This window comes from Papaver somniferum, chromosome 6 (assembly GCF_003573695.1).
Source record: "Papaver somniferum cultivar HN1 chromosome 6, ASM357369v1, whole genome shotgun sequence".
NCBI classification, from domain to species: domain Eukaryota; kingdom Viridiplantae; phylum Streptophyta; class Magnoliopsida; order Ranunculales; family Papaveraceae; genus Papaver; species Papaver somniferum.
The window spans coordinates 167541439-167568167 of NC_039363.1; the positions used below are offsets into that span (position 1 = coordinate 167541439).

The following is a 26729-nucleotide window of genomic DNA, read 5'->3' on the forward strand; positions in this document are numbered from 1 at the left end:
AGAAAGATATTGGTTAAGGAATTCATGTTCAATATTAAACGAGTGCTTGCATACATGACTAGGATTACAATTTAATCTCTTATATTATCAAAAGCCTAGAGAATCAAGAGAGCAAGATAATCTATTAATTTCCTAAGTTCATCAACACACACATTAGAGATGCGTATGTGAATTCTACCTAAAGAATAACCTAACGCCTTGCGCTAATTAACTTCAATTCCTAGGAGCATTAAGTTTTGGAAATAGGCTAATCAATGCAATTTTCATACATTGCGCATGACAACTCGGACAATGGTAAAACTCTACATATGATGACGAGAGTGTATCACTACAAACCGTAATCATATCATGCTCTTGTATTCGGGGTTATCGCTTGATGAAAAACCCTAAAATAGCTATGGACAAGGATGCAAGTTCAATTAATTGGCCACTTAACTAACCAAACATCTAAGTCCTATCACAATACATCAGTCATGTGATTATTAAAAACAAAAAAGATTTGAACGATAATCAAGAGAGAAAACTAATGCATTAATCAAGCACAAGTTGTAGATATAGGACTACATCCTTAACCAATAATATAAGATTTAGCTACTCATAGCTATGAAGTTCATCATAATCAATAGTCAAATAAAGAAGATGAAAGCAAAGAAAACCCTAGTTGTGTCAAAAAAAACGGCTCTCTCCTTAGCTACAAGAATAATACGTGATCCCCAAAAGTTGTAGAAGTCTTCTCTTTTATAACTCCTCTTATTCCAAAATTAGGTCCAAGTTTTCAAAGTCCATTAGATAAAAATCCACGTGGCCCAAAAGTGAGAAAAATCCATGTAGAAACTCTGCCAAATTATCGTCGGAAATGACCGGAATTTGGCCGGAATAGTGTCTCAGGTGACCGGCAAAATCCGCCCGGTCACCGATCAAACGGGTCAACTCAGTCAAAGTCAGACGAGTCAACTCGGTCAAAGTCAGACTGAGTCAAAGTCTAACTGATTTGATTTGTCAGGCCATAGTCTTGCACAAGCCAGAACTGCGTGTTGCACAATGATGGTGCATCACATAGCTCAGTCCAGCCGTATCTTCTACTGCATAATCATTGTGCATAATAGCTCCTTAGCCAGCCATCTTGGCTCTTCTATTCTCTCCAATTCAACATCAGCTGCTTCTTTACTTCCATTACCAAATGACAGCCCCTGTGTTGATGTGGCTTGACTCCCATGTCCCTCGCCTGTGAAATGACGATTCTGCATTCCTTTGCTCCAAATGATCACTCTTTCTTCTTTTGAATTCTCCCATCAGCAACATCCATCTATTACTTTTCAATTTCACTTTTTCTTTTCAATTTCTCTTCATCACGAAAGTTGTCGTGCTTTTCAGACAGAAATTTGCATCACTAAAGCCGACAAACTTTTCAGACAGAATGAGAAAATAAAAGTAAATGATGAGAAATAATCTGCCTCCAACAACAGTTGCACTTGCAATGACACTTTTGCCTCGTCTCTTTTTCTTTTGTACCAAATGACTCCAAAGTACCTAAATACTCAAAAACAAACATAAGATACATAATTTACAAGAAAACTTAGCAAAGAAAGCATAAACAATAGATAAATGTTAAGGTGTTTTAGACACCTATCAAATTCCCCCACACTTAGACTTTTCTAGTCCTCGAGCAAATCAAACAAAATAATTCTAAAACATACATACAACTCTGTGTCGCTGAGGATACAGTTAATCTTAGCATGAATAACAGGCCTTTGAACCCCTAGGTGTCCCTAGTAGACGAGTTATAGTCTCGTGAAGGTTTACATAAGGTGTACCTACAAAACCTTTTATTCCAATTTCCAGCTACTTGTGACAATTTAATGACACTAAACAACTTTTTATTCGATGCATACAGTCAATGATTACAGGAGGAAGTACCACATTCGAATCCAATTCACTCATAAATTAGTAATATAGCTTTATCAGAAAGTTGAACATAACCACAATACTCAGAATCTAATCAATCACATGAAAAGATTAAGAAGATGGATATAGAAAGTATATGGTGGCGAACTGTTGACTAAGGTGAACGATGTTTCCCATATCTGTCTGAAGGTCACTTCCAAAACAAACCTAAAAATCCTATTGGATTGAGCTACTGGTCCGAATACTAATATCAACACGACTAGCATATACAAGGGAACTAGCGGTCGACAAACTTAATTCTAGATCAATCACTGGCATATACAAGGGAACCAGTGATCGATTTTATTCAATACAATAATAATATTTTTTCCTTTTCCTTTTTATCAATTTTTTTTAATGACATCATGATTAGATCTTATGGATCCAAGCGCATGTTTCTTGTCAGCAGATTACATGATATTTCCCTTGGATCCTGCACTCCACGCTTTCTTAGGCGACGGAGACAGGGAGAAAACACACATATTGCTTTATCCAAGTGTCATATTTATTCCTTTTGGTCAATTGGTCGGTCTTTTTTTTTTCTTTTTTTGTAGTAACTCAAAATCACTCTATTTCATCCTAGCAGTGATAACAATTCGATGTTCGTGCCCCACCAATTCACTTAGAGAAACAATAGATAAATATGGAAAAATAAAAATAGAATGTGATATGGTGACGACTCCGAGATATGGTGACAACCAACATATTATGTATTTTTATATTTTGTTCGTTTTCATGTGAATAGACTCTACTAATAGGTTCCTCAACTCCTACAACCACGATGTTTCCATTAGTGTAAGGCACAAGTTGCTAGACTTTGGAGTTTATCAAGCAAGTTTTTTTTTCTTTCTATTTTTCTATTTTTTTTATTTTTTTACTAAAAGCATCAAATCAACTAACTATAAAAACATATAAATGCTCCCCCACACTTAAACTTTACATTGTCCTCAATGTAAATTAAGTCATTCAAAGTAAAGTTCAAGGTGGGAAATTCCGCAATTTATATGCAAAAACAAAGATAAAATGCTTAGAAATAAAAAGATAAAGATACAAAACCGGTGGGTTGCCTCCCACTTAGCGCTTGGTTTAAAGTCGTCAGCCCGACTTGCAAATCCAATCACTCCTCCAAAGGGAGTACTTCCACAAGGTTAACTCCTTCCACGACTTCCGAAGAGAAGTTCTCATAATATGGTTTCATCCGGTGCCCATTCACTTTAAGATCATTTCCTGTAGCTAAACTACGAATTTCCACTGCACCATGAGAAAACACATTAGTCACAATAAAAGTTCCAACCCAACGTGACCTTAATTTACCCGGTAATAATTGCAAACGAGAATTAAACAAAAGCACTTTCTGCCCAATGCAAAATTGTTTCTTTGTAATCATACTATCATGAAATGCTTTAGTCTTTTCCTTGTAAATGCGTGAACTTTCAAATGCATCATTGTGAATCTCCTCCAACTCTTGAAGTTGCAACTTCTTTTTCTTTCCAACACTATCCAACTCCATATTGCATTGCTTAATAGCCCAAAACGCCTTATGCTCAATTTCTACGGGTAAGTGACAAGGTTTACCATACACAAGCCTAAAGGGAGACATCCCAACAGGTGTCTTGTATGCGGTTCTATATGCCCACAAAGCATCATTAAGTCGCATACTCCAATCTTTTCTTGTTGGATTCACCGTCTTCTCAAGAATGGATTTCACTTCTCGGTTGGAAACCTCGGCTTGTCCATTTGTTTGTGGATGGTAGGGTGTTGCAATCCTATGCGACACATTGTACTTCCTTAACAAGTTTTGCAAGAACATGTTTTTGAAGTGTGAAACTCCATCACTAATTATAGCCCTTGGAATTCCAAACCTTGCAAATATATTTTCTTGCACAAAATCTGAAACAACTTTAGAATCATTAGTTGGGGTGGCCTTAGCTTCCACCCATTTCGAGACATAATCCACAACAAGCATGATATAATAATTCTCATTAGAATTGACAAAAGGGCCCATAAAATCAATTCCCCATACATGAAAAACCTCAACAAATTGAATAATAGTTTGTGGCATTTTATTTCGAGCACCTAGATTGCCTGTTCTTTGGCACCTATCACATGTGATACAAAATGCATGCACATCCTTAAAAAAAGTTGGCCAATAGAAACCACATTCTAGTACCTTGAGAGTAATGTTTCCATAAGTATGGATCATCCCATATGTATTGGTTTCCTAACTTCTTAAGTTTGTCCCTCTTAGCACGAGACAAGTTCTTTGGGATTTGTTTAGACACTAAGCAATTAACAATATCAGCGTACCATGGTTCTCCAAAGGCAATTGAGAATAGTTGCTCATCCGGGAAACTTTCACGTAATGGGATAACTTCCTTGTCCACAGCAAGACGGCTCAAGTGATCCGCAACGGTGTTCTCAATTCATTTCTTGTCTTTGATCTATATATCAAATTCTTGCAAGAGAAAAATCCATCGTATGAGCCTCGGTTTCGCCTCTTTCTTCATTAGCAAGTACCTAAGTGCTGCATGATCAGAAAAGACAACAACTTTTGTACCAATTAGATAAGAGCGAAACTTTTCTAAAGCAAAAACAATGGCTAACAACACCGTTTCAGTGATTGTGTAGTTTTGTTGGGCTTCATTGAGTGTCCTAGAAGCATAATAAATGACATGAGGTATCTTCCCCACACGCTGCCCAGGCACCGCACCAACCACATAATCACTTGTATCACACATGAGCTCAAAAGGCTTGCTCCAATCCGGTGGTTTGATGATAGGGGATGAAATCAAAAGTTCTTTCAAACGATTGAATGTCGCCACACACTTATCATCAAAGTTAAAAACCACATCTTTTTGCAATAAATTGCAAAGTGGTGATGCTATCTTGGAAAAGTCCTTGATGAATCTACAATAAAAACCTGCATGACCAAGAAAAAAGCGTATCTCCCTCACCGTAGTGGGAGGGTTTAGAGCACGAATAAGGTCTATCTTAGATTTATCGACTTCCAAGCCTTTAGAAGATATTATATGGCCTAAAACTATGCCATGAGTTACCATGAAATGGTACTTTTCCCAATTTAGCACAAGATTTGTTTCAACGCACCGTTCAAGGATTAATGATAAATTGTGCAAGCAAAGGTCAAATGAATCACCAAAGACACTAAAGTCATCCATGAAGACTTCGATTATGTTTTCAACATATTTTGAAAAAATACTTACCATACACCTTTGGAAGGTAGCTGGAGCATTGCATAAGCCAAAAGGCATCCTTCTATAAGAAAAAGTACCGAAAGGATAAGGGAAAGTGGTTTTCTCTTGATCCTCCGACGCTATCACAATCTGATTGTAACCTGAATAGCCATCAAGGAGACAATAGTAAGAATGTCCAGCTAAACGTTCAAGCATTTGATCAATAAAGGTAATTGTAAGTGATCCTTCCTAGTGGTGGCATTCAATTTTCTATAATCAATACAAACCCTCCAACCGGTTTGCACACGAGTTGGGACAAGTTCATTCTTATCATTCTCCACCACCGTCACACCTGATTTCTTTGGTACTACTTGTACCGGGCTTACCCACTTGCTATCGGATATGGGGTAGATAACACCCACGTCCAAAATCTTGAGTATCTCCTTTTTCACAACTTCCATCATGGGAGGGTTCAAACGACGTTGCGCTTCCCTTGTAGGCTTTGCATCATCCTCCAAACGGATCTTGTGCATACAAACGGCAGGTCTTATACCCTTGATATCGGCAATTGTCCATCCTATGGCCGTCTTGTACGTCCTTAGCACCCTTAGAAGTTTTTGCTCCTGTAATTCACTAAGCTCATTAGAAACAATCACAGGTAAGTCTTCCTTGTCACCCAAATATAAGTACTTTAAATGACTTGGAAGAGGTTTCAATTCTAACTTTGGAGATTTAACAATAGAAGGCACAAGTTTTTCATCATTGCAAGGTAAAGAAGCATATGAAATATTCTTAAGTGCAGATTTTTCCGGTAATGAGTCAAGAGAACCAATGGTTTCTTTAATCTCATCACCGTACTCCAAACCATTATCAATGGGTATAGTGAGCACGTTTTCCAAAGTATCAACACTATTCAAATCAAACATTTGTTGCGCCAATGTGTCCATCACATCAATGGAGAAACAAGAGTGGACATCACTAGGATATATCATCGTCTCGAAAATGTTGAAACGTATTATTTCTCCATCAAACTCCATAGTTAGCGTTCCCTTGTCAACATCGATAATGGTTTTCATGAAGGGACGTCCAAGTAGCAATGGAATAGATGAGTCCGATGAACATTCATCCATCTCTAACACGCAAAAGTCAGCTGGAAATACTAGTTGATTAACCTGCACAAGAACATCCTCAACAATACCCATTGGGTAAACATCAGAGCGATCGTATAATTGCAATACAATTCCAGCCTTTTTAAGAGGACCAAGATCGAGTGAGTTATACATAGATGCAGGCATAACATTAACGGATGCACCTAAGTTCAACATAGCTTTGTTAAATGTGGTGTTACCAATTGTGACTGGAATTTCAAAGCTACCGGGATCCTTGAATTTCAGTGGGAGTTTGTGTTGTAAGATTTCCGAAGCATTCTCCCCCACACTTAGCACTTCATTACCTTTGAGCCTTTGCTTATTGGTACACAAGTCCTTCAAAAGCTTTGCATACTTTGGAACTTGCTTGACTGCATCTATGAGTGGTATGTTCACATGGATCTTCTTGAGAACGTCTAAAATATCCTTTTCTAGTTCCGCCTTCTTGGAATTTGCAAATCTACGAGGAAAAGGTATAGGAGGAACATAAGTAGAAACCGGAGTTTTAGAGTTAGAAATAGGTACCTCAGAAGTTTGGGGAGAGTCCTCATTTTTCTCCTCCAAAAAAGGTTCCTTTGGTGTTTCCACCTTGCCCGAATCAGTAACTTCGGGTTGCACAAGTTGTGTACCACTTCTCAAAGTAATTGCATTGACACCCTCTTTTGGGTTGATAGGTTGAGAAGGGAGTTTCCCACCATTTTGTGCCTTCAACTGGTTCAACTCAATAGTCATAGAACCAACTTGAGTTTGCAACTCCTTAACCGTACTCTCCGTTCTTTGCATAAAATATTCCAGCAACTCTTCCATACTTGACCCCTGATTTTGAGGTTGTTGTTGTTGTGGAAATTGCTGTTGCTGAAGTAGTTGTTGTTGTGGTTGAAATCCATTCGGACGGTTGAAAGTAGGTTGTTGAAACGCTCCTTGCTTGTTGGTATAGCTAAAATTAGAGTGATCTCTCCATCCCGGATTGTAAGTGTTGGACTAGGGATCATACCGTCTTTGTTGATTTGTAAAGACAACATTAGCTTGTTCATTGGGGTCTTCATACCCTTGAAGAGACTTTGGTATCACCGCGGATGCAACTTGTTGCATCATTGCTGTCATGTTACCCATTTGTTGACGAAGTTCTTCGACCTCGCTCACTTCATTTACTCTCCTAAGAAGCACATCTGAACCACGACTTGAAAATTATTGCGAGTTCGCTGCCATGTTCTCAATCAACTCTCTAGCTTGTGCCACCATTTTGTTCATTATTGCACCACCACCCGCAGCGTCAAGAAGATTCCTATCACTTGTTTGAAGTCCTTCATAGAAGTATTGGATTATCATTGCGTCACTAAATTGGTGGTGAGGACAGCTTGCCACCAATCTCTTGTATCGTTCCCAACATTCACCTAAAGATTCTCCCACATTTTGCTTCATCCCGCAAATCACCTTGCGAATTTGAGTATCCTTTGATGCTGGAAAATATATCTTTAAAAAGAGTTTCTTCAACCCATTACATGTTGTGACACTTCCGGAGGGCAAGTAATACAACCAATCCTTAGCAGTATCTGCCAAAGAGAATTGGAAAACTTTCAACATTGCACCATCCGCATCAATATCCGCTGGAAGCATGGCCGTGAGAATGGTGTGGAAGTCAATAAGATGCTTGTTTGGGTCTTCATTCACCATGCCATGGAACTTTGGTAATTCTCTAAGAAACCCTGGCTTGATCTCAAAAGTAGAGTTTGTTTGAATACACCATTGATGTGTATCCAGCTTGTGAGAAGCCAAGTCCTTGAGTGTACGATTTTCATCACCCATTGCTTCTGCTTCTTCTTCTTCTTCTAAAGGTGGTTCTTGTTCAACCGGAACCTCTTGTTCTTCTTATAGTTGTAACTCTTCTTCCACTTCTAACTCTTGTTCTTCCGTCGTGTCTTGACTTGGTTGGAGTATTGTGCCTCTTCGAGTAGCTATCCCGCACCTTGGATAGTTCCAATCTTTAGAAGCCAGGGATTAGGTACCTGAAAAAAATAATTCTCACAAACAAGTAAGAAAAAAGAAACAGGAAACGAAAAGCAAATATGGAAGCAGAAATGATGATAATAAACTAAAAACTTAATAACTAGCCGTATGCCTCCCCGGCAGCGGCGCCAAATTTTGATCGTTGTCGTATGCGTCAAAAATAATTTCACTTTCCTATAGTATATGATAAGAAAGAGTTCGTTTCCACAGAGAGACAATTGTAGTTATTATGTATTCAATTTCCTAAAGTAACCAATTGGGGGATTTCTGATTTTTATGTAAGCAATAAAAGTAAATCAAAAGCAAAGTAAATAGTAGATTGTAATCAATGAGAGAAAGATATTGGTCAAGGAATTCATCTTCAATATTAAACGAGTGCTTGCATACATGACTAGGATTACAATTTAATCTCTTATATTATCAAAAGCCTAGAGAATCAAGAGAGCAAGATAATCTATTAATTTCCTAAGTTCATCAACACACACATTATAGCTGCGTATGTGAATTCTACCTAAAGAATAACCTAACGCCTTGCACTAATTAAGTTCAATTCCTAGGAGCACTAAGTTTTGGAAATAGGCTAATCAATGCAATTGTCATACATTGCGCATGACAACTCGAACAATGGTCAAACTCTACATATGATGACGAGAGTGTATCACTACAAACCGTAATCATATCATGCTCTTGTATTCAGGGTTATCGCTTGATGAAAAACCCTAAAATAACTATGGACAAGGATGCAAGTTCAATTAATTGGCCACTTAACTAACCAAACATCTAAGTCCTATCACAATACATCAGTCATGTGATTATTAAAAACAAAAGAGATTTGAACGATAAGCAAGAAAGAAAACTAATGCATTAATCAAGCACAAGTTGTAGATATAGGACTACATCCTTAACCAATAATATAAGATTTAGCTACTCATAGCTATGAAGTTCATCATAATCAATAGTCAAATAAAGAAGATGAAAGCAAAGAAAACCCTAGTTGTGTCAACAAAAACGGCTCTCTCCTTAGCTACAAGAATAATACGTGATCCCCAAAAGTTGTAGAAGTCTTCTCTTCTATAGATCCTCTTGTTCCAAAATTAGGTCCGAGTCTTCAAAGTCCATTAGATAAAAATCCACGTGGCCCAAAAGTGAGAAAAACCCATGTAGAAACTCTGCCAAATTGTCGGCGGAAATGGCCGGAAAAGTGGCCGGAATAGTGCCTCAGGTGACCGGCAAAGTCCGCCTGGTCACCGATCAAACGGGTCAACTCGGTCAAAGTCAGACGAGTCAACTCGGTCAAAGTCAGACTGAGTCAGAGTCTAACTGATTTGACTTGTCAGGCCATAGTCTTGCACAAGCCAGAACTGTATGTTGCACAATGATGGTTCATCACATAGCTCAGTCCAGCCATATCTTCTACTGCATAATCATTGTGCATAATAGCTCCTTAGCCAGCCATCTTGGCTCTTCCATTCTCTCCAATTCAACATCAGCTGCTTCTTTACTTCCATTACTAAATGACAGCCCCTGTGTTGATTTGGCTCGACTCCCATGTCCCTCGCCTGTGAAATGACGATTCTGCATTCCTTTGCTCCAAATGATCACTCTTTCTTCTTTTGAATTCTCCCACCAGCAACAACCATCTATTACTTTTCAGATTCACTTTTTCTTTTCAATTTCTCTTCATCACTAAAGTTGTCGTGCTTTTCAGACAGAAATTTGCATCACTAAAGCCGACAAACTTTTCAGAAAGAATGAGAAAATAAAAGTAAATGATGAGAAATAATCTGCCTCCAACATCAGTTGCACTTGCAATGACACTTTTGCCTCGTCTCTTCTTCTTTTGTACCAAATGACTCCAAAGTACCTAAATACTCAAAAACAAACATAAGATACATAATTTACAAGAAAACTTAGCAAAGAAAGCATAAACAATAGATAAATATTAAGGTATTTTAGACACCTATCAGAGCCCAACTTTTCCCTCCGGTAAGTGTCAATATGAATGCAAAAACCAAGAAAATACCTTCTATTCGTAGTGCAAAAATCCCTACAGACGGTTATTAATGTGACTAAAATGAAATACGATGAAAAGAAGAGGTTTCAAGAACTTTCACCACCGTTTTATTCCTGGTTTATCTACTTTAGTCTTTAGGGGAACCAAGGTTGTTAGATTGTGAATCACATCTTGAATCGTTTTTCGTTCTTAAGAATCGAATCGTACGTTGAATTCCGAATCAAAGATTCATAGTAAATCTCTAAATTCATATATACAAGTTATTGATTAATAATTTTAAATATATGTTAGTAGTATAGATATGGATGGTGAAGAATATATAACACAATTTTGTGTTCTGATCAGCGGCTGGGCACTTAATTAGGTGGACATGACTCTTGAATTCGAATTTTGTGCTTTAGCACGAGACAAAATGGCACAAAAAGAATATTACTATTTTTAAGAAAAATCACATGGAAAGAACAATTTAAATTATCCGACTTCTGAATTGGTACAAATCGCAGGAATCCAAAGCTAAATCATAGAATTTACGGCAAAATCGAGTCATAGTTGGGGATTCGAATCCTGCTGGAAAATTTTTAAGCCAACAGTAAGATTTCAAAAACTATGAGTGGATTTAACAACTCAACTATAACAAAAACAAGACACCTCTCTCAATTCTCTCTCACTCCTTCTTCTTCTGCAACAAAACCATCAAAAAAAACCCTTTTCTGTTCATATCTAGTCCATTTTTGGACTAGATCTGAGCAGATTTCTTCATTTTTCCTTGCTTTCTAGGTTGGTTAGTAGATTAGTTTGGTTTTTATTACGTTTTCTACTTATCTACACCATTTTGGTGGTTTTATCTACTCTTTTGAGGTTTATCTTCGCTTTCATGGCGATTCTTGGTTATTGGGTTGGGATTTAAGATCAATAGTGATGCTCTCCATGCTCTCCAACGACGAAATCTTCATCTTGGTTGTATCTGGCGATGGAATCTTCATCGGAATCTTCATCATCAAAAAATGTGGTATACATCACAAAAAAAAAACACACACCCAAAAATACAACAAAAGCAAAAACATACAGAACCCACAAGGAAATATACTACAGGGAATAAGGAAGAAACAATTCTATAGATCATCAAAATAAAACTGACTAGGCTCGCCACCTTCAGGGTCGACAAGATAATCAGATATATCCAAGTGGGTATGACTGGTACTAGGTGCACTGGCTTCTATTAGATTTTTTTCTATGTCTTAGGCAGGTCGTTTCAGGGACGCCTGATAGAGCTTAACAAAATGTTTCGGCGTACGACAGGTACGCTTCCAGTGATCAATTAAGCCACACCGATAGAAAACATCTTTCTGAGGAGGTTGACTAGAAGAACCCTTTTCTTTTTCTTGCTTCGGTTCCTTTGGTTCCGCAATTTTCAGCGGCCTTTGGTACGACTGGTAACGGGTACCTTTTTCCCGCTCATTTTTGTGGCCCCCACGTTGGTTTGCTTTACCATTTCCACGTTTGACTTTGTTACCATGATTATTTCCCCGTCCAAAAGACGTAGTTGCGTGTGCTTCAGGCACCGCTGCGGAACCAACGGGACGAGCTTCATGGTTTCTCAACAAAAGATCATTATTCTGCTTTGCAATCAACAAACAAGAAATTATCTCAGAATATTCCATTAATTTACGCTCTCGATTGTGCTGCTGCAGGAGCACATTCGAGGCATGGAAGGTTGTAAATGTTTTCTCTAACATTTGTTCGTCAGTGACATCTTCACCATACAGTTTCAGTGTCGAGGTTATTTTAAACAGAGCAGAGTTATAAGCTGCCACTGATCGAAAATCTTGCAGCCGCAAGTTCAACCAGTCATTCCGAGCCTTTAAAAGTATGACCAACTTCAGGTGGTCAAACCGTTTTTCAGACAGTTCCATAAAGTAAATGGATCTTTAACTGTCAAATATTCCCTTTTCAAATCATCATGGAGATGATGGCGAAGGAAAATTAGAGCCGTAACGCGGTCCTGGTTGGACGCGTTGTTTCCTTCCGTAATAGTATGCCCGAGGCCTTTAGCTTCCAAATGAAGCTCGGCATCAAGTGCCCAAGAAATATAATTATTTCCTGAGATGTCAAGACCTGCGAATTCGAGTTTCGTTAAATTTTCTATTTAAGAAAAGTATTCAAAGGAACAACAACTACCTATACTCCCTGTATTTTAGTTTGTAGAACAGTAGTAGCTTGGCCGTCGAGCGTCGGGAGCGATTCGTGCTGATAACCTATTATGAAATGACACTATTTAACAACTAACTATTCTACTAAGTTACACAGTACTGATATATAACTAAGATACAAGTAGTATATGTACTGATGATTATTTAATACAAGTCACTAAACTAATTAGTAATTCTGGAAATGGAAAGGTGAAAGCAGAGAAGGCATTTCATTTATCAAAGTTTTGTTATACCGAAAATGTAAACTACTCGGCTATTTATAGTCAACATGAAGAAGAAATACAATGACACGTGCTAGCTATACTTGGTCCTTAAGCTATTGATAGTTATCTCAAGTTTACGCGGTTTTACTTAACCGCAAAGTAAATCCAGTGAGACCTGGATTGTTCATTATCATGAACGGTCAAAGGAGGTGAGAATTCTCTGGAATTCACTCGAGTAATTTTGGATTGAGATAAAATGGTGGGCTATCCATTATTCATGCTTACGTAACACTCCCCCTTGGACCACCATTTCTAAGAACGTTGCCTCATTAAAACATGGTCGATAAAACCCAGTGGGACAAAACCCAGACGAAGGAAAAAGAATACAACAAAAATCTTAAAACGGTGTTGGACACGTGTATGCTGCCTCGTTAAAACCTTGACAAGGAAAACCCAGTGGGACAAAACCTTGGCGAAGAAAAAAGAGTACAACGCGTTATAGTCCAAAACTCCCGCTGAACAAAACCTCCGTTAATTTATCTGCTTGTACATGTGGCGCATTCCGATTCCATATACCAACTTCCGAAAAACTTTAGTCGGCAGAGACTCGGTAAATAGATCAGCATAATTCTCACAAGATTGTATCTTCTGGATATCAATCTCCTTATTTTTATGGAGGTGGTGAGAATAAAATAACTTCGATGAAATGTGCTTTACTCTATCACCCTTGATGTATCCTTCTTTCATTTGTGCTATGCACGCCGAGTTGTCTTCACAAATTGTCGTTGGCACAGTAGTTATGGAAGTCAGACCGCAAGAGCTTCTGATGTGCTCGATTAATGACCGCAACCACACACATTCTCTACTTGTTTCGTGGAGAGCAATTATTTCGGAGTGATTTGAGGAAGTAGCTGGGATGCTCTGCTTACAGAAACACCATGAGGTTGCAGTACCACCGATCGTAAAAACGTACCCTGTCTGAGAGATTCCTTTATGCGGGTCCGATAGGTATCCAACATCCGTATACCCCGTTATCTGTGGACAATCTAAAGAATATTTCGAGTAGAACAAACCCATGTCAGTAGTACCACGAAGGTAACGAAAAATTTGTTTTACCCCTGTCCAGTGTCGTTTTGTTGGAGCAGAACTATACATGGCTAGTAGATTTACTGCAAAGGAAATGTCGGGCCTAGTACATTGAGATAAGTATAACAAAGCCCTGATTGCACTCAAATATGGTACTTCTGGACCAAGCAATGCTTCGTCTTCCTCTTTAGGACGAAATGGATCTCTTTTGGGATCAAGAGATCTTACAACCATTGGGGTGCTAAGCGGATATGCTTCGCTCATTTTAAAACGTTTCAAGATTTTCTCTGTGTAAGTGGATTGATGAACAAGAATTCCTCTTTCATAATGCTCAAGTTGTAGGCCAAGACAAAATTTTGTTTTACCGAGATCTTTCATCTCGAAATCCTTCTTTAAGCATTCAATTGATTTGGAGAGTTCACCAGGAGTTCCAATTAAATTGATGTCATCTACATATACAACTATTACTGTAATTCCAGATTCTGTCTTTTTAATAAACACACAAGGGCAAATAGGATCATTTACATATCCTGTTTTATTAGGTATTCACTGAGGCGATTATACCATATTCGCCCGGATTGTTTCAATACGTATAGAGCTCTATTTAATTTTAGTGAATACATATGACGTGGTTTCCCTTTAGGTAATTTGAATCCTTCCGGAAGTTTCATATAAATATCTGTATCTAGCTTGCCATATAGATACGCAGTGACCACGTCCATTAGATGCATGTCAAACCTTTCAGAGACTTCCAGACTAATTAAATATCGAAAGGTAATTGCATCCATAACATGGGAATATGTCTCTTCATAGTCAATCCCAGGTTTCTGCAGGAAACCTTTTGCCACTAGTCGTGCTTTATAGCGGACGACTTCATTTCTCTCATTACACTTTCTTACAAACACCCATTTGTAATCCACAGGACTTACATTTTCTGGTGTATGTATTGGGCGCCCAAAAACATTGCGTTTAGCGAGAGACTCCAATTCAGCTTGGATTGCCACTTTCCACTTAGGCCAATCGTCTCTTTGTCGACATTCCTCTATAGAGTGTGGTTTAATATCATTATTATCTGTGGCGATTTCAGTAGCTACTGAGAGTGCAAAAATTTCGTCGACAATAACTGTGTTACGATTCTACACTTCTCTGTCGCATGCGTAATTTATGGAAATTTCCTCATTAACAGGTACCTGTGTCTCAGCCGAGACTTTATCCTCTTCAGGAGGTTCATCAGAGAAAGTGGATCGTTCTTTGATAGTCTCTTCAGGAGCACTATCTGTAGCCTCTTCAGGAGCGCTACCTTTGATTGAGACAGACGGCTCTTCCTCTTTCGAGGGACAAAATCTTTTGAACCAACTAGTCGTCCACGCTTTAGGCGTGGCTTTGATGACTCGTTTTCCGCTGAGCTCCCAATTTTTCCTGTCGGTACATCAATCCGAGCTGGAGAATTTCTAGCAGGCACATAGGATTTTGTAATTCGACCAGTATCAGTAAATGCATCAGGCATTTGGTTTGCAATATTTTGCAGATGTACAATATTTTGCACCTCAATTTCAGATTGATTAGTGCAAGGGTCAAGATGAGACAGACTTGGTGTGTACCAAGATATTTCACGTCGTTCTTCCGATGGCTTACTATCTCCCCCTAACGGCGGGAAATGTGTCTGATCAAAATGACAATCTGCAAATCTAGCTGTAAAGACATCACCTGTTAAAGGTTCTAAATACCTCATAATATACGGTGAATCAAAACCCACATAAATACCAAGGCGACGCTGTGGACCGAATTTAGTACGTTGTGGTGGTGTAATAGGAACATAAACAGCACAACCAAAGACACGTAAATGCGAAATATCTGGTTGCTTCCCCAACACAAGTTGTAAAGGGGAGTATTGGTGGCTAGCAGTTGGTCGAAGCCGGACTAAAGCCGCCGCATGCAAAATAGCATGTCCCCATGCAGAAACTGGTAATTTAGTCCTCATAAGCATGGGTCGAGCAATTAACTGAAGATGCTTTATAAAAGACTCAGCTAATCCATTCTGAGTGTGTACATGTGCTACAGGGTGCTCGACATTAATACCAACTGAAAAGCAATAAGCATCGAAAGCCTTAGATGTAAACTCACTAGCGCCATCAAGCCGAATGGACTTAATAGGAAAATCCGGAAAATGGGCACGCAACCGAATAATCTGGACAAGCAGTCTGGCAAATGCAACATTACGTGTTGATAATAAGCAGACATGAGACCATCTAGCAGATGCCTCTATCAATACCATAAAGTATTGGAATGGCCTACAATGTGGGTGGATAGACCCACAAATGTCACCATGTATCCTCTGTAGGAATGTTGGTGATTCAATAATAACTCTGGTTAAAGATGGTTTTATAACGAATTTTCCAGGGAACAAGCAACACAATTCATATCCTTGCTTAACAAAAGCTTCTGGTTTTGTAATGGATGTCCATGAGCATTTCGTATTATTCTACTCATCATGGTAGAACCTGGGTGTCCAAGCCGGTCATGCCAAAGCTTGAATAATTCAGGGTTATTAAACTTTTGGTTAATGACAACATGAGATTCAACTGTTCGAATTCTCGTAAGATATAACCCAGATAAGATAGCCTTAAGCCTCTCTACAACGTGCTTCTGGCACGTGACAGATGAAGTAATATACAAGCACTCCATATTATGCTCATTCGTTGTTTCAAGGTGGTAACCATTACGTCGAATATCTTTAAAACTCAACAGATTCTTCTGGGATCTGGTAAAATATAAGGCGTCTTCAATAATTAATTTTGTACCACCTGGTAGAATGATACAAGCTCTTCCGGAGCCGTCTATCAGACTACTCGAACCCGAAATGGTATTCACAAACCCTTAAACCTTATAAAATATTTTTGGGTTCGAAAAATTGTGTTTGTTGTTCCACTGTCAGCCAAACAAACATCCCCATCGTCCATTTTGGATAAATTACTTCTTGAATCCATATCATTTAGTACAAATAAACGAGAAAAATTAACAAAAGTCCACTTATATTACACCAAAAAATGTGGTATACATCACCAAAAAAAAACACACACACCCAAAAATACAACAAAAGCAAAAACATACAGAAACCACAAGGAAATATACTACAGGGCATAAGGAAGAAACAGTTGTACAGCTCATCAAAAGAAAACTGACTAGGCTCGCCACCTTCAGGGTCGACGAGATAATTAGATATATCCAAGTGGTATGACTGGTACTAGGTGCACTGGCTTCTATTAGATTTGTTTATATGTCTTTGGAAGGTCACTTCAGGGACGCCTGATAGAGCTTAACAAAATGTTCCGGCGTATGACAGGTACACTGCCATTGATCAGTTAAGCCACACCGATAGCAAACATATTTCTGAGGAGGTTGACTAGAAGAACCCTTTCCTTTTTATTGCTTCGGTTCCTTTGGTGCCGTAATTTTCAACGGCCGTTGATACGGCTGGTAACGGGTACCTTTTTTCCTGCTCATTTTTGTGGCCCCCACGTTGGTTTTCTTTACCATTTCCACGTTTTCCTTTGTTACCATGATTATTTCCCCGTCCAAAAGACGTAGCTATGTGTGCTTCAGGCACCGCTGCGGAACCAACATGATGAGCTTAATGGTTTCTCAACAAAAGCTCATTATTCTGCTCTGCAATCAACAAACAAGAAATTAGTTCAGAATATTCCGTAAATTTACGCTCTCGATATTGCTGCTGCAGGTGCACATTCGAGGCTTGAAAGGTTGTAAATGTTTTCTCTAACATTTGTTCGTCAGTGACATCTTCATCGCACAATTTCAGTGTCGAGGTGATTCTAAACAAAGCAGAGTTATAAGCTGCCACTGATCGAGAATCTAGCAGCCGCAAGTTCAACCAATCATTCCGAGCCTTTGGAAGTATGACCAACTTCAGGTGGTCAAACCGTTTTTCAGACAGTTCCATAAAGTAAATGGATCTTTAATTGTCAAATATTCCCTTTTCAAATCATAGTGGAGATGACGGCGAAGGAAAATTAGAGCCGTAGCGCGGTCCTGATTGGACGCGTTGTTTCCTCCCGTAATGGTATGCCCGAGGCCTTTAACTTCCAAATGAAGCTCGGCATCAAGTGCCCAAGAAATATAATTATTTCCTGAGATGTCAAGACCTGCGAATTCGAGTTTCGTTAGATTTGCCATTTAGAAAAAGTATTCAAAGGAACAACAACTACCTATACTCCCTGTATTTTAGTTGTTAAACAGTAGTAGCTTGGCCGTCGAGCGTCGAGAACAATTCGTACTGATAACGACTTATGAAATGACACTATTTAGCAACTAACTATTCTACTAAGTTACACAGTACTGATATATAGCTAAGATACATGTAGTATATGTACTGATGATTATTTAATACAAGTCACTAAACTAATTAGTAATTGTGGAAGTGGAAAGGTGAAAGCAGAGAAGGCATTTCATTTCTCAAAGTTTTGTTACACCCAAATATATAAACTACTAGGCTATTTATTTATAGTAAACATGAAGAAGAAATACAATGACACGTGCTAGCTGTACTTGGTCCTTATAAGCTATTGATAGTTATCTCAAGTTTAGGCGGTTTTACTTAACCGCAAAGTAAATCCAGTGAGATCTGGATTGTTCATTATCATGAACGGTCAAAGGAGGTGGGAATTCTCTCGAATTCACTCGAATAATTTTGGATTGAGATAAAATGGTGGGAATGACCTTTAACTTCGTGTGGGACCCATTGCTTCGAGAAAAGGGTATTGATCGGCATTTCTTTGTATGTTTCTTTCGTACTCGTGGATTTAGAAGTTATAGACAAGTCCTCTACAACCAATGGAAGACGAGGCTTGCTGCTAAAACTGGAGCTGGCCAAATATATACAACCAATGTCTTCTTTAGGGTTACGCAAATGTTAAAGTCGGTAACGATCAGCTGTGTGAAAGTTTAACAATCTTAGAAACTGTTGGTGATGCTTTCTAACTTTACAGTGTGGAACTACTTAACAGAAGAAGTAGTCAATGGAAGCAAAGGAATAGCTCCTGAAATGCATTCAGATTCAGGAATTAGTTCTTGGGGGCATTTTTGTTTGCCGGAAGAGGTAGCTTGTTGGGTTTTTTTTTTATGTTCAATTTGTATTATTTTTTTTTATCTTTGTTGATGTATTCTTTACCGACTATGGTGTGTACATTTGAACCTTTATTTTTAGATTTTTTTAATTGAGTTGAATTTTGATGTTATTGAATCTTTTCCTTATTCAGTATGGTATGTAAAACTGGATTGTGGGATTGGAGATTGAAATTTCATAGTTTTCATTTCAGGGAATTGATTGAATTTTATTTCGTATGAGCAATTTGGATATTGAGTTGGATATGAACCTGAATGGGGCTTCTTCGTCTAGGCAAAGCGAAATTTATATAGCAACGGAAGAATGGGAGATTGATTTGTCAAAACTGCGTATTAAGAATGTTATAGCTAATGGAACCTATGGTATTGTATACAAAGGTGTTTATGATGGCCAAGATGTTGCAGGTAATTTTTCTCTCTTGTCTTGCACCATATTCCACATACACGTATAAAGCCATAAAGGTGCTAGCGCTAGAACTTACTGTACAACTGAATTGGCCATTGATGTTTTTAATGGCATGCTCCTTCCTTTCATCTTTTCATTTAGTGACCCTGAATCCCATGCCATGTAATCCTCTCTGTACAGGAATGTGTTGGTTAGTCGGTCATACTTTTGTTGCTTGTTCCATTATTGACCATATGCTTCTAAATTATTCAAAATTTAGTTATTATCGTTCACATGTTGCAGTATCTAAATCGACCAAGTGCAGGGCTATTTCTTAAAACAAGAATTGCTCTCAGGGTATGTCATGTCACTGCATGGAGGTCTTGTGATAGCCCAGTTTAGAATTTCATACATAGTAATTTTAGGACTTATTATGCAATATAGTCATCACTATGCTGCCAATGAAGTTCTCAAATAGTGTTGTTTCAATGTTTTAGTGAAGGTTATGGATTGGGGTGCGGATGGCGATGCCAGAACTGCTGCTAATCGTGCATCATTCGAACAAGAGGTTGCTATCTGGCATAAGCTTGACCATCCTAATGTTACAAAGGTACATAACCTTTATTTGATTTATTTATTCATAAAAGGAGGATTACCTTCACTTTCATTGCTTTGTTATTGAGATCTCAATGATCGGAATGAAACAATTGATAAAAATTGGGTTATTTTTTGTTGGCAATTAAAACTGATGTGAGAACTTGTCACTGCCTGGTAACATTTCCTTGTCTTGGAGGTTGTAACTTGTAAGAGTTAGATTTGGTTTCTTTCCATGTTCACTTTGGTTTTTGTATCTTCTCGGTTACAGTTTATTGGTGCTTCAATGGGAACTTCAAATCTCCAAATTCCTTCGACAAATTCTGATGGTCAGGGAACCCTCCCTGCAAACGCATGTTGTGTTGTTGTGGAGTATCTTCAAGGAACACTGAAAAATTATTTAATAAAATATCGACACAGGAAACTTCCATATAAGATTGTGATACAACTTGCACTGGACCTTGCTAGAGGGTGAGTAGAGTATTATTTCAAGTTCTTGAAGTACAAATTCCAAACGATGGTTATTTACTAATGGATGGTGTTGTTGTTTTCTGATCTTTGCAGTTTGAGTTATTTGCATGCGAGGCAGATTGCACACCGAGATGTTAAGACTGAAAACATGTTGTTGGATACTAAAAGAACCGTGAAAATTGCGGATTTTGGTGTTGTTCGTGTGGAAGCTCAAAATTCAAGCGAAATGACAGTTGCAACCGGCACCCTCGGGTACATGGCCCCTGAGGTAACTTTAACTCGCACTTTAACAATAACTAGATAATGGATCCAATTGATAACATATCTATACTTTGTCATAAAGAACTTCAGAAAGCAGACAGGCAAATTCATTAAAGAATCACAGTGCAGATTTTGTTCAAGAAATTTTGTAGATTAGTGGAAAATTATCTTTTAAAGATTTATTAGCAATCTTCCGGAGTCGAATGATCTTACCATTATGTAGAATCAGCCTAATATTCATTTAAATACACCAATTATTTCACTATCATTTACACCATCATGTCCCACAGGTTTTGAAATAGAGTTGTTAGGAGAGAAGGAATGAGTATTAGTGAATGCCAACTCCACCTCTAGACTTGGGATTCACTGCTGTAGACCAAAAGGAATTTTCAAACTTCTTAAAATAATAAACAGAAAAATTAAACTAGTGTTTGCATTGGGTAATAAATCAAATGGCTTACCATAAGTTGGTGATCAAAACCTATAAAGAACTGTTGTTCCTCTGTAAGAAAGATTTTGCACGAGAATGCTAATTCTTCCCTGTGTGCAGGTTCAACGTGGTGATCCTTAAAATAGAATGTGCGACGTATACAGCTTTGGTATATGCCTATGGGAAATCTACTGCTGCGATATGCCATTTCCTCATCTAATCTTCACCGAAGTCTCATCTGCATTTGTCCAGCAGGTTAGTGTACTGTCATTAATTTGAGGTTCTTAATTTAGGTAATTCTTTGCAAATGCGTGAAAGACCAGAACTCCTTGACAGCATTTCTGGTCAATTTACTTCCTGATCTCTCATTCTACCAACTCGTATTTTGGACCACGCTGCCATATTGTAGCTAGGGTCTTTAGCATGTCCAAGCCTACTACTATGTTCCTTGCATCTACCCCGTCTAATTTATTTAGCATCCTTGTTACATTCGAAGACCCCGTTGAAACCAAGTTAGCACTAGTGTTTTAGGATCCAAGAGGAAATTGAAGAGAAAAGTATAATAACACAAGTTCATTGGGTAGTGATGATAGACAAAGTATATGAAATCAAAGGTTAAAATCTCCTGAATTGATGGAAATAGGAGAGTTTTTAAATGTTCAGAATATACTGAGATCAGATCAGTGGCGCCGGCGTAATGTTAGCAACTGGCCTTTGTGGGCCTTTTTGACACTGAAGACCTCAAGGCTTGATGAGAAATCAAGTCGGATTAATAGCTGGATGCACACCCATAATCTACAATTTTAATTGAATGTTTTCTCTGTTACAAACTTTAATTGGTAGGTAGTGTGCTACTGCTTCTAAACAGCAAAAGCTAGCTAATGTACTTGTATATTTTATTCTCAAAAACTGACTGCAAATTTATGTCATTCGACCGCCCTATGGAACTTGACAAGTGCATGATTTACTTGTTTTTTTTTTGTTTTGTTTTTAAATAGCATTTACCACCAGAAATTCCGAAATGTTGTCCAAGTGCATTAACAAACATCATGCAAAAATGTTGGAGTGGATACCCCGAAAATCGACCAAGCATGGCTGAGGTGGTTAGGTTGTTAGAGGCTCTTGATACCAGAAAAGGAGGAGGCATGATACCAGAGGGCCAAAAAAGTGGATGCTTTTGTTTCGGTGTTGCCCGGGGTCCCTGATTCTTCTTTCCTTCTTCTTCATATATATTATGTTGCAGTATTACTGTCTTAGAGTTTTTAGTTTGAAATTTATATGGTATTTTATTGTATACACATTCAGAACTCATTGCTTGCCCACAGAACAATATATCAAGTCATTTGTAAAATTGCTTCAGTCTGTATTGTAAGTTAAACACATTTAAGTGTCTGAGAAGCTGGGTACGGCTTATCACGGTAGTAGAGTTCCCAGTTCCCACAAGCTTATGCCAAAGCCGTATACATATCATGGCAGTCTGTATTTTAACAGACAAAAAGATCTGTTAAAATTGAGGATCAGTAACATTTTGATCAGCAGCAACAAGTTTATCAACTAATCTGCGGTCAATAAGTAAATACTCTGACATACATTAATCACCTTCTCGAAGTGTACTAGACCGCGTTTCAATTGGATGATTCTGGCTTGGGATATGGAAAAAAATTAAGTTGTTGATTGCTGTCCATGCATCATCAGGGATATGCGAAAATATAAGAATCTTGAAGATTTTGGTGGTGCTTTCCAACTTTACAATGTGGAACCACGTACTAAGTAAGAAATGGTCAATGAAAGCAAACGAATGGCTTTGAAAGTGCATTTAGGAATCAGTTCTTGGTGGCATTTGTTTGCCAGAAGAGGTAGCTTGTTGATTATTATGTTCAACTTATATTTTATTTTTATCTTTCTTGCTGTATTCTTACTGTCTATGGTGTGTGCATTTGTTCCTTTCCTTTTAGATTTTCTTTTGATTTAGTTGAATTTGATGTTATTGAATTTTTCCTTATTTAGTGTGGCATACATATCTCTAATATATATTGAACTGGATAGTTGAATTGGAAACTGCAATTTCATAGTTTTCTTTTGCAGGGGTTTGATTGAATTTTATTTGCTGCTTGCAATAGAATTCAGAAAGAAGGATCCAACTAAAGTAAACTGATATATATGGAAGTTAAGAAATCTGATGCTGGCGGTTCGGGAAGTATTGGTAACGAAGATATGATCGTCAGAGCTAATACGGTAGATTTGAACAATTTGGATATGGAGCTGGAGATGCCCCTGACTGGGGCTTCTTCGTCTAGAGAAAGACAGGTTCATAATACACCAATGGAAGAATGGGAGATTGATTTGTCAAAACTGGGTATTAAGGATGTTATTGCTCATGGAACTTATGGTAGTGTATACAAAGGTGTTTATGATGGCCAAGATGTTGCAGGTAATTTTTCTCTCTTGGCATGGTGCTATATTAAGAATCCCCTTATCATTTTTTCGTTCTTCTAGTAATCCTCATGTTTGATTTTGCTTCAAGTAGTATTCTTTTTGATGTCATAAATTTCAGTACAGGAATCTTTTGGATGGTTGATTAATTTTGTTGTTCCTTGTGCATTCTTGACCAAATGCTTGCTGAATTATTGAAAACATAGATATCATCTTTAGTGGCAGGCATGTCACTCACTGCCTGGAGGTCTTGTAGCCTAGTTGATTGACCCAGTTTTTTTTTATTATTTATTATATTTTACTTCCTAAACACAAGAACTATAGGAGAGTTGGAACTTGGAACCCTTAAAAGAACCCAGCTTTATCTAAATACTGATTTTTTCTTCTTCTTATACATTGTAATTTTAACACCTAATTCATAATGTAAACTCTAGTAATTAGTTTTTACCTTGTATTTTTCCTTGAGAATCCAAAAGCTAGTGTTTTGCGTTGAGATATTTTATATCCTGTTCTTCCCCAAAAACATGTCAATGTGATTACTAGGATATTAGGCTAGATGCTTCAAAAAAAGGATATTAGGCTAGTATGTAGTAATTTCGTAAGAAACTGAGAAAAGCAAACACAAATTTTATTTGTAGACATTATTATTAACAATGAAGTTCTGAAATAGTGTTGGTTCAATATTATAGTGAAGATTCTGGATTGGGGCGCGGATGGTGTTTCCACAGCTGCTGAAACTACTGCTCTCCGTGCATCATTTAAGCAAGAGGTTGCTGTGTGGCATAGGCTTGACCATCCTAACGTTACAAAGGTAACGCCTCCTTTGGTAGTTATGATTTGGTTTTGCTGTTAACACCTGAAGATCAAGTATTTAATTGTATCTTCTTGGTTACAGTTTATTGGTGCTTCAATGGGAACTGCAAATCTTGATATTCCTTCTACAAATTCTGATGGTCATCGCTCCCTCCCTGCAAGAGCGTGTTGTGTTGTTGTGGAGTATCTCCAAGGGACACTGAAGAATTTCTTAATAAGAAACCGGCGCAAGAAACTTCCATATAAGACTGTGATACAACTTGCATTGGACCTTGCTAGAGGGTGAGTAGTATTATCTGAACTCTAAAGTTGTTGAAGTAAAAATTCTAAGGGATGGTTATTTCCTAATGGGATGGTGTTGCTGTTTTCTGATCCTTGCAGTTTGAGTTATTTGCACTCACAGCAGATTGTGCACCGAGATGTTAAGACTGAGAACATGTTATTGAATACTAAAAGAACCTTGAAAATTGCGGATTTTGGTGTTGCTCGTGTGGAAGCTCAAAATCCCAGCGAAATGACAGGTGCAACCGGTACACTAGGGTACATGGCCCCTGAGGTATTTCGAACTTGAACTCTTGCAGTTACTAGATAATCGATCCAATTGAAAAACATTTTGGATAGTAAAATGTACTCAAAAAGAGATATTATTATCACTTTTCCAGAAACATAGTAGTATAAGAGCAAGTCTTATGGTGGAAGAGTTCCATCTTCCATCTTCCACGTCACCTCATCATTTGGAATTGTGGATGGAAGTGCAAGTGTAGTGGTGGAATAGTGAAAACGCTATTCTTAATAGCACAAAAAAAAAAGCTATTAAGAATGACACAAAAAAAACGCTATTAAGAATAGCACTCAGTGCTATTAAGAATAGCGTTTTCTCTCAACCGTTAGATTTCAACAACTCATTTTAAATCTACGGATAAAAAAAAACGCTATTCTTAATAGCACTGAGTGCTATTAAGAATAGCGTTTTTTTTGTGCTATTCTTAATAGCGTTTCTTGTCTTCTACTGCGCTATTCTGATTAGCGTTTCTATGGATTTCACGGACCCTTCCATCAATTCATGGAACCCTGTTTGGATTTTTTGTGGAAAACCCCAACTTGGAAGCCACTAGACTTGACATTCCATGGTTTTTCCACACTTGGAATAGGTTGGATTCCACCATAAGACTTGCTCTAATATACTGTTGTCCTCCTCAGTAAAAGTAATTATGCTACTGAATGTTAAGTCTTCCTTGTTCGTAGGTTCTGCGTGGCGATCCTTATAATAGAAAGTGCGACGTATACAGCTTTGGCGTATGCCTATGGGAAATCTACTGCTGCGATATGCCATATCCTCATCTAAGCTTTGTCGAAATCTCGTCTGCAGTTGTCCAACAGGTTAGTGTACTGTGATTCATATTTGTGGTTCTTAATTAAAGTATTTCTTACAAAGGCCAAGTTAGCACTAGTGGTTTAGCAACTTTCCTTTGTGGGCTTCTTTGATACTATTGACTGCAAGTTTATACCATCTGACGGTTCCATGAACTTGACAAGTGCGTGATTTACTTGGATTTTTCTTTATAGCATTTACGGCCAGAAATACCGAGCTGTTGTCCGAGTGCATTATCAAGCATCATGCAAAAGTGTTGGGATGGATCTCCCGAAAATCGACCGGACATGGATGAGGTGGTTAGGCTGTTAGAGGCTCTTGATACCAGTAGAGGAGGAGGCATGATACCAGATGACCAAAAAAGTGGATGGTGTTGTTTCGGTGCTGCCCGGGGTCCTTGATTTCTCTTTTCTTTTTGTGCACATTTTTTTTCGTTATTTATTGTTTGCCTAATTTCCATAGTTGTACATGTACAAACGGGTATTTTTATTTTGAAGGTTATTATTAGGACGTCACATTTCATTAGAGGGGTGTCACCTAATAGGACAAAAAAATGTCACCTATAAGTAATATCAAAAACTCCTTATTTAAAATAATTTTGTAATGACTAAACAACCCTTATTTAGTTAATTTTTATTTAATTTAATTAGATAAAAATTAAATTAATGAATTTTGTTGTATACTTGATGAATTCTGGACAATTTTTGTGGGAAGAAAAACTGGTCGTAAAATAAACTTCTACGGTTGGAAATAATCCAAACCTGGACGTAAAATCACTTCTACGGTTGGAAATAATCCAAACCTGAATGTAAAATCACTTCTACGGTTGGAATTAAAAGAAAACTAGACATAAAATCAGATTCTACGGTTGGAATTAAAAAGAACCTGGACGTAAAATGAGCTTCTACGGTTGGAACTAATTCAAACCTGGACGTAAAACTACATGCAAATAAAATTCTACGGTTGGAATTAATCCACTCCTGGTCGTAAAATCACTTCTACGGTTGGAATTAAAAGAAAACTGGACG

The 26729-nt window shown here is 37.9% G+C and overlaps 2 protein-coding genes and 1 pseudogene across 2 annotated transcripts; 2 read left to right on the plus strand and 1 right to left on the minus strand.

Moving 5' to 3' along the window:
* Positions 1-11542: 11542 nt before the first annotated feature.
* On the minus strand, positions 11543-12217 carry LOC113291775. The gene has a single exon (XM_026541271.1). It carries the CDS (start codon positions 12215-12217, stop codon positions 11543-11545), a length of 675 nt encoding a protein of 224 aa, XP_026397056.1.
* A 6411-nt stretch (positions 12218-18628) lies between these two features.
* On the plus strand, positions 18629-22293 carry LOC113290052 (annotated as a pseudogene).
* Positions 22294-22824: 531 nt separating this feature from the next.
* Positions 22825-26303, plus strand: LOC113290051 (serine/threonine-protein kinase STY13-like). The gene is made up of 7 exons (XM_026539556.1): positions 22825-22939; positions 23169-23514; positions 24206-24327; positions 24412-24611; positions 24711-24885; positions 25575-25709; positions 25896-26303. Exons 2-7 carry the CDS (start codon positions 23244-23246, stop codon positions 26100-26102), a joined length of 1110 nt encoding a protein of 369 aa, XP_026395341.1. The 5' UTR covers positions 22825-22939; positions 23169-23243; the 3' UTR covers positions 26103-26303.
* Positions 26304-26729: the final 426 nt, after the last annotated feature.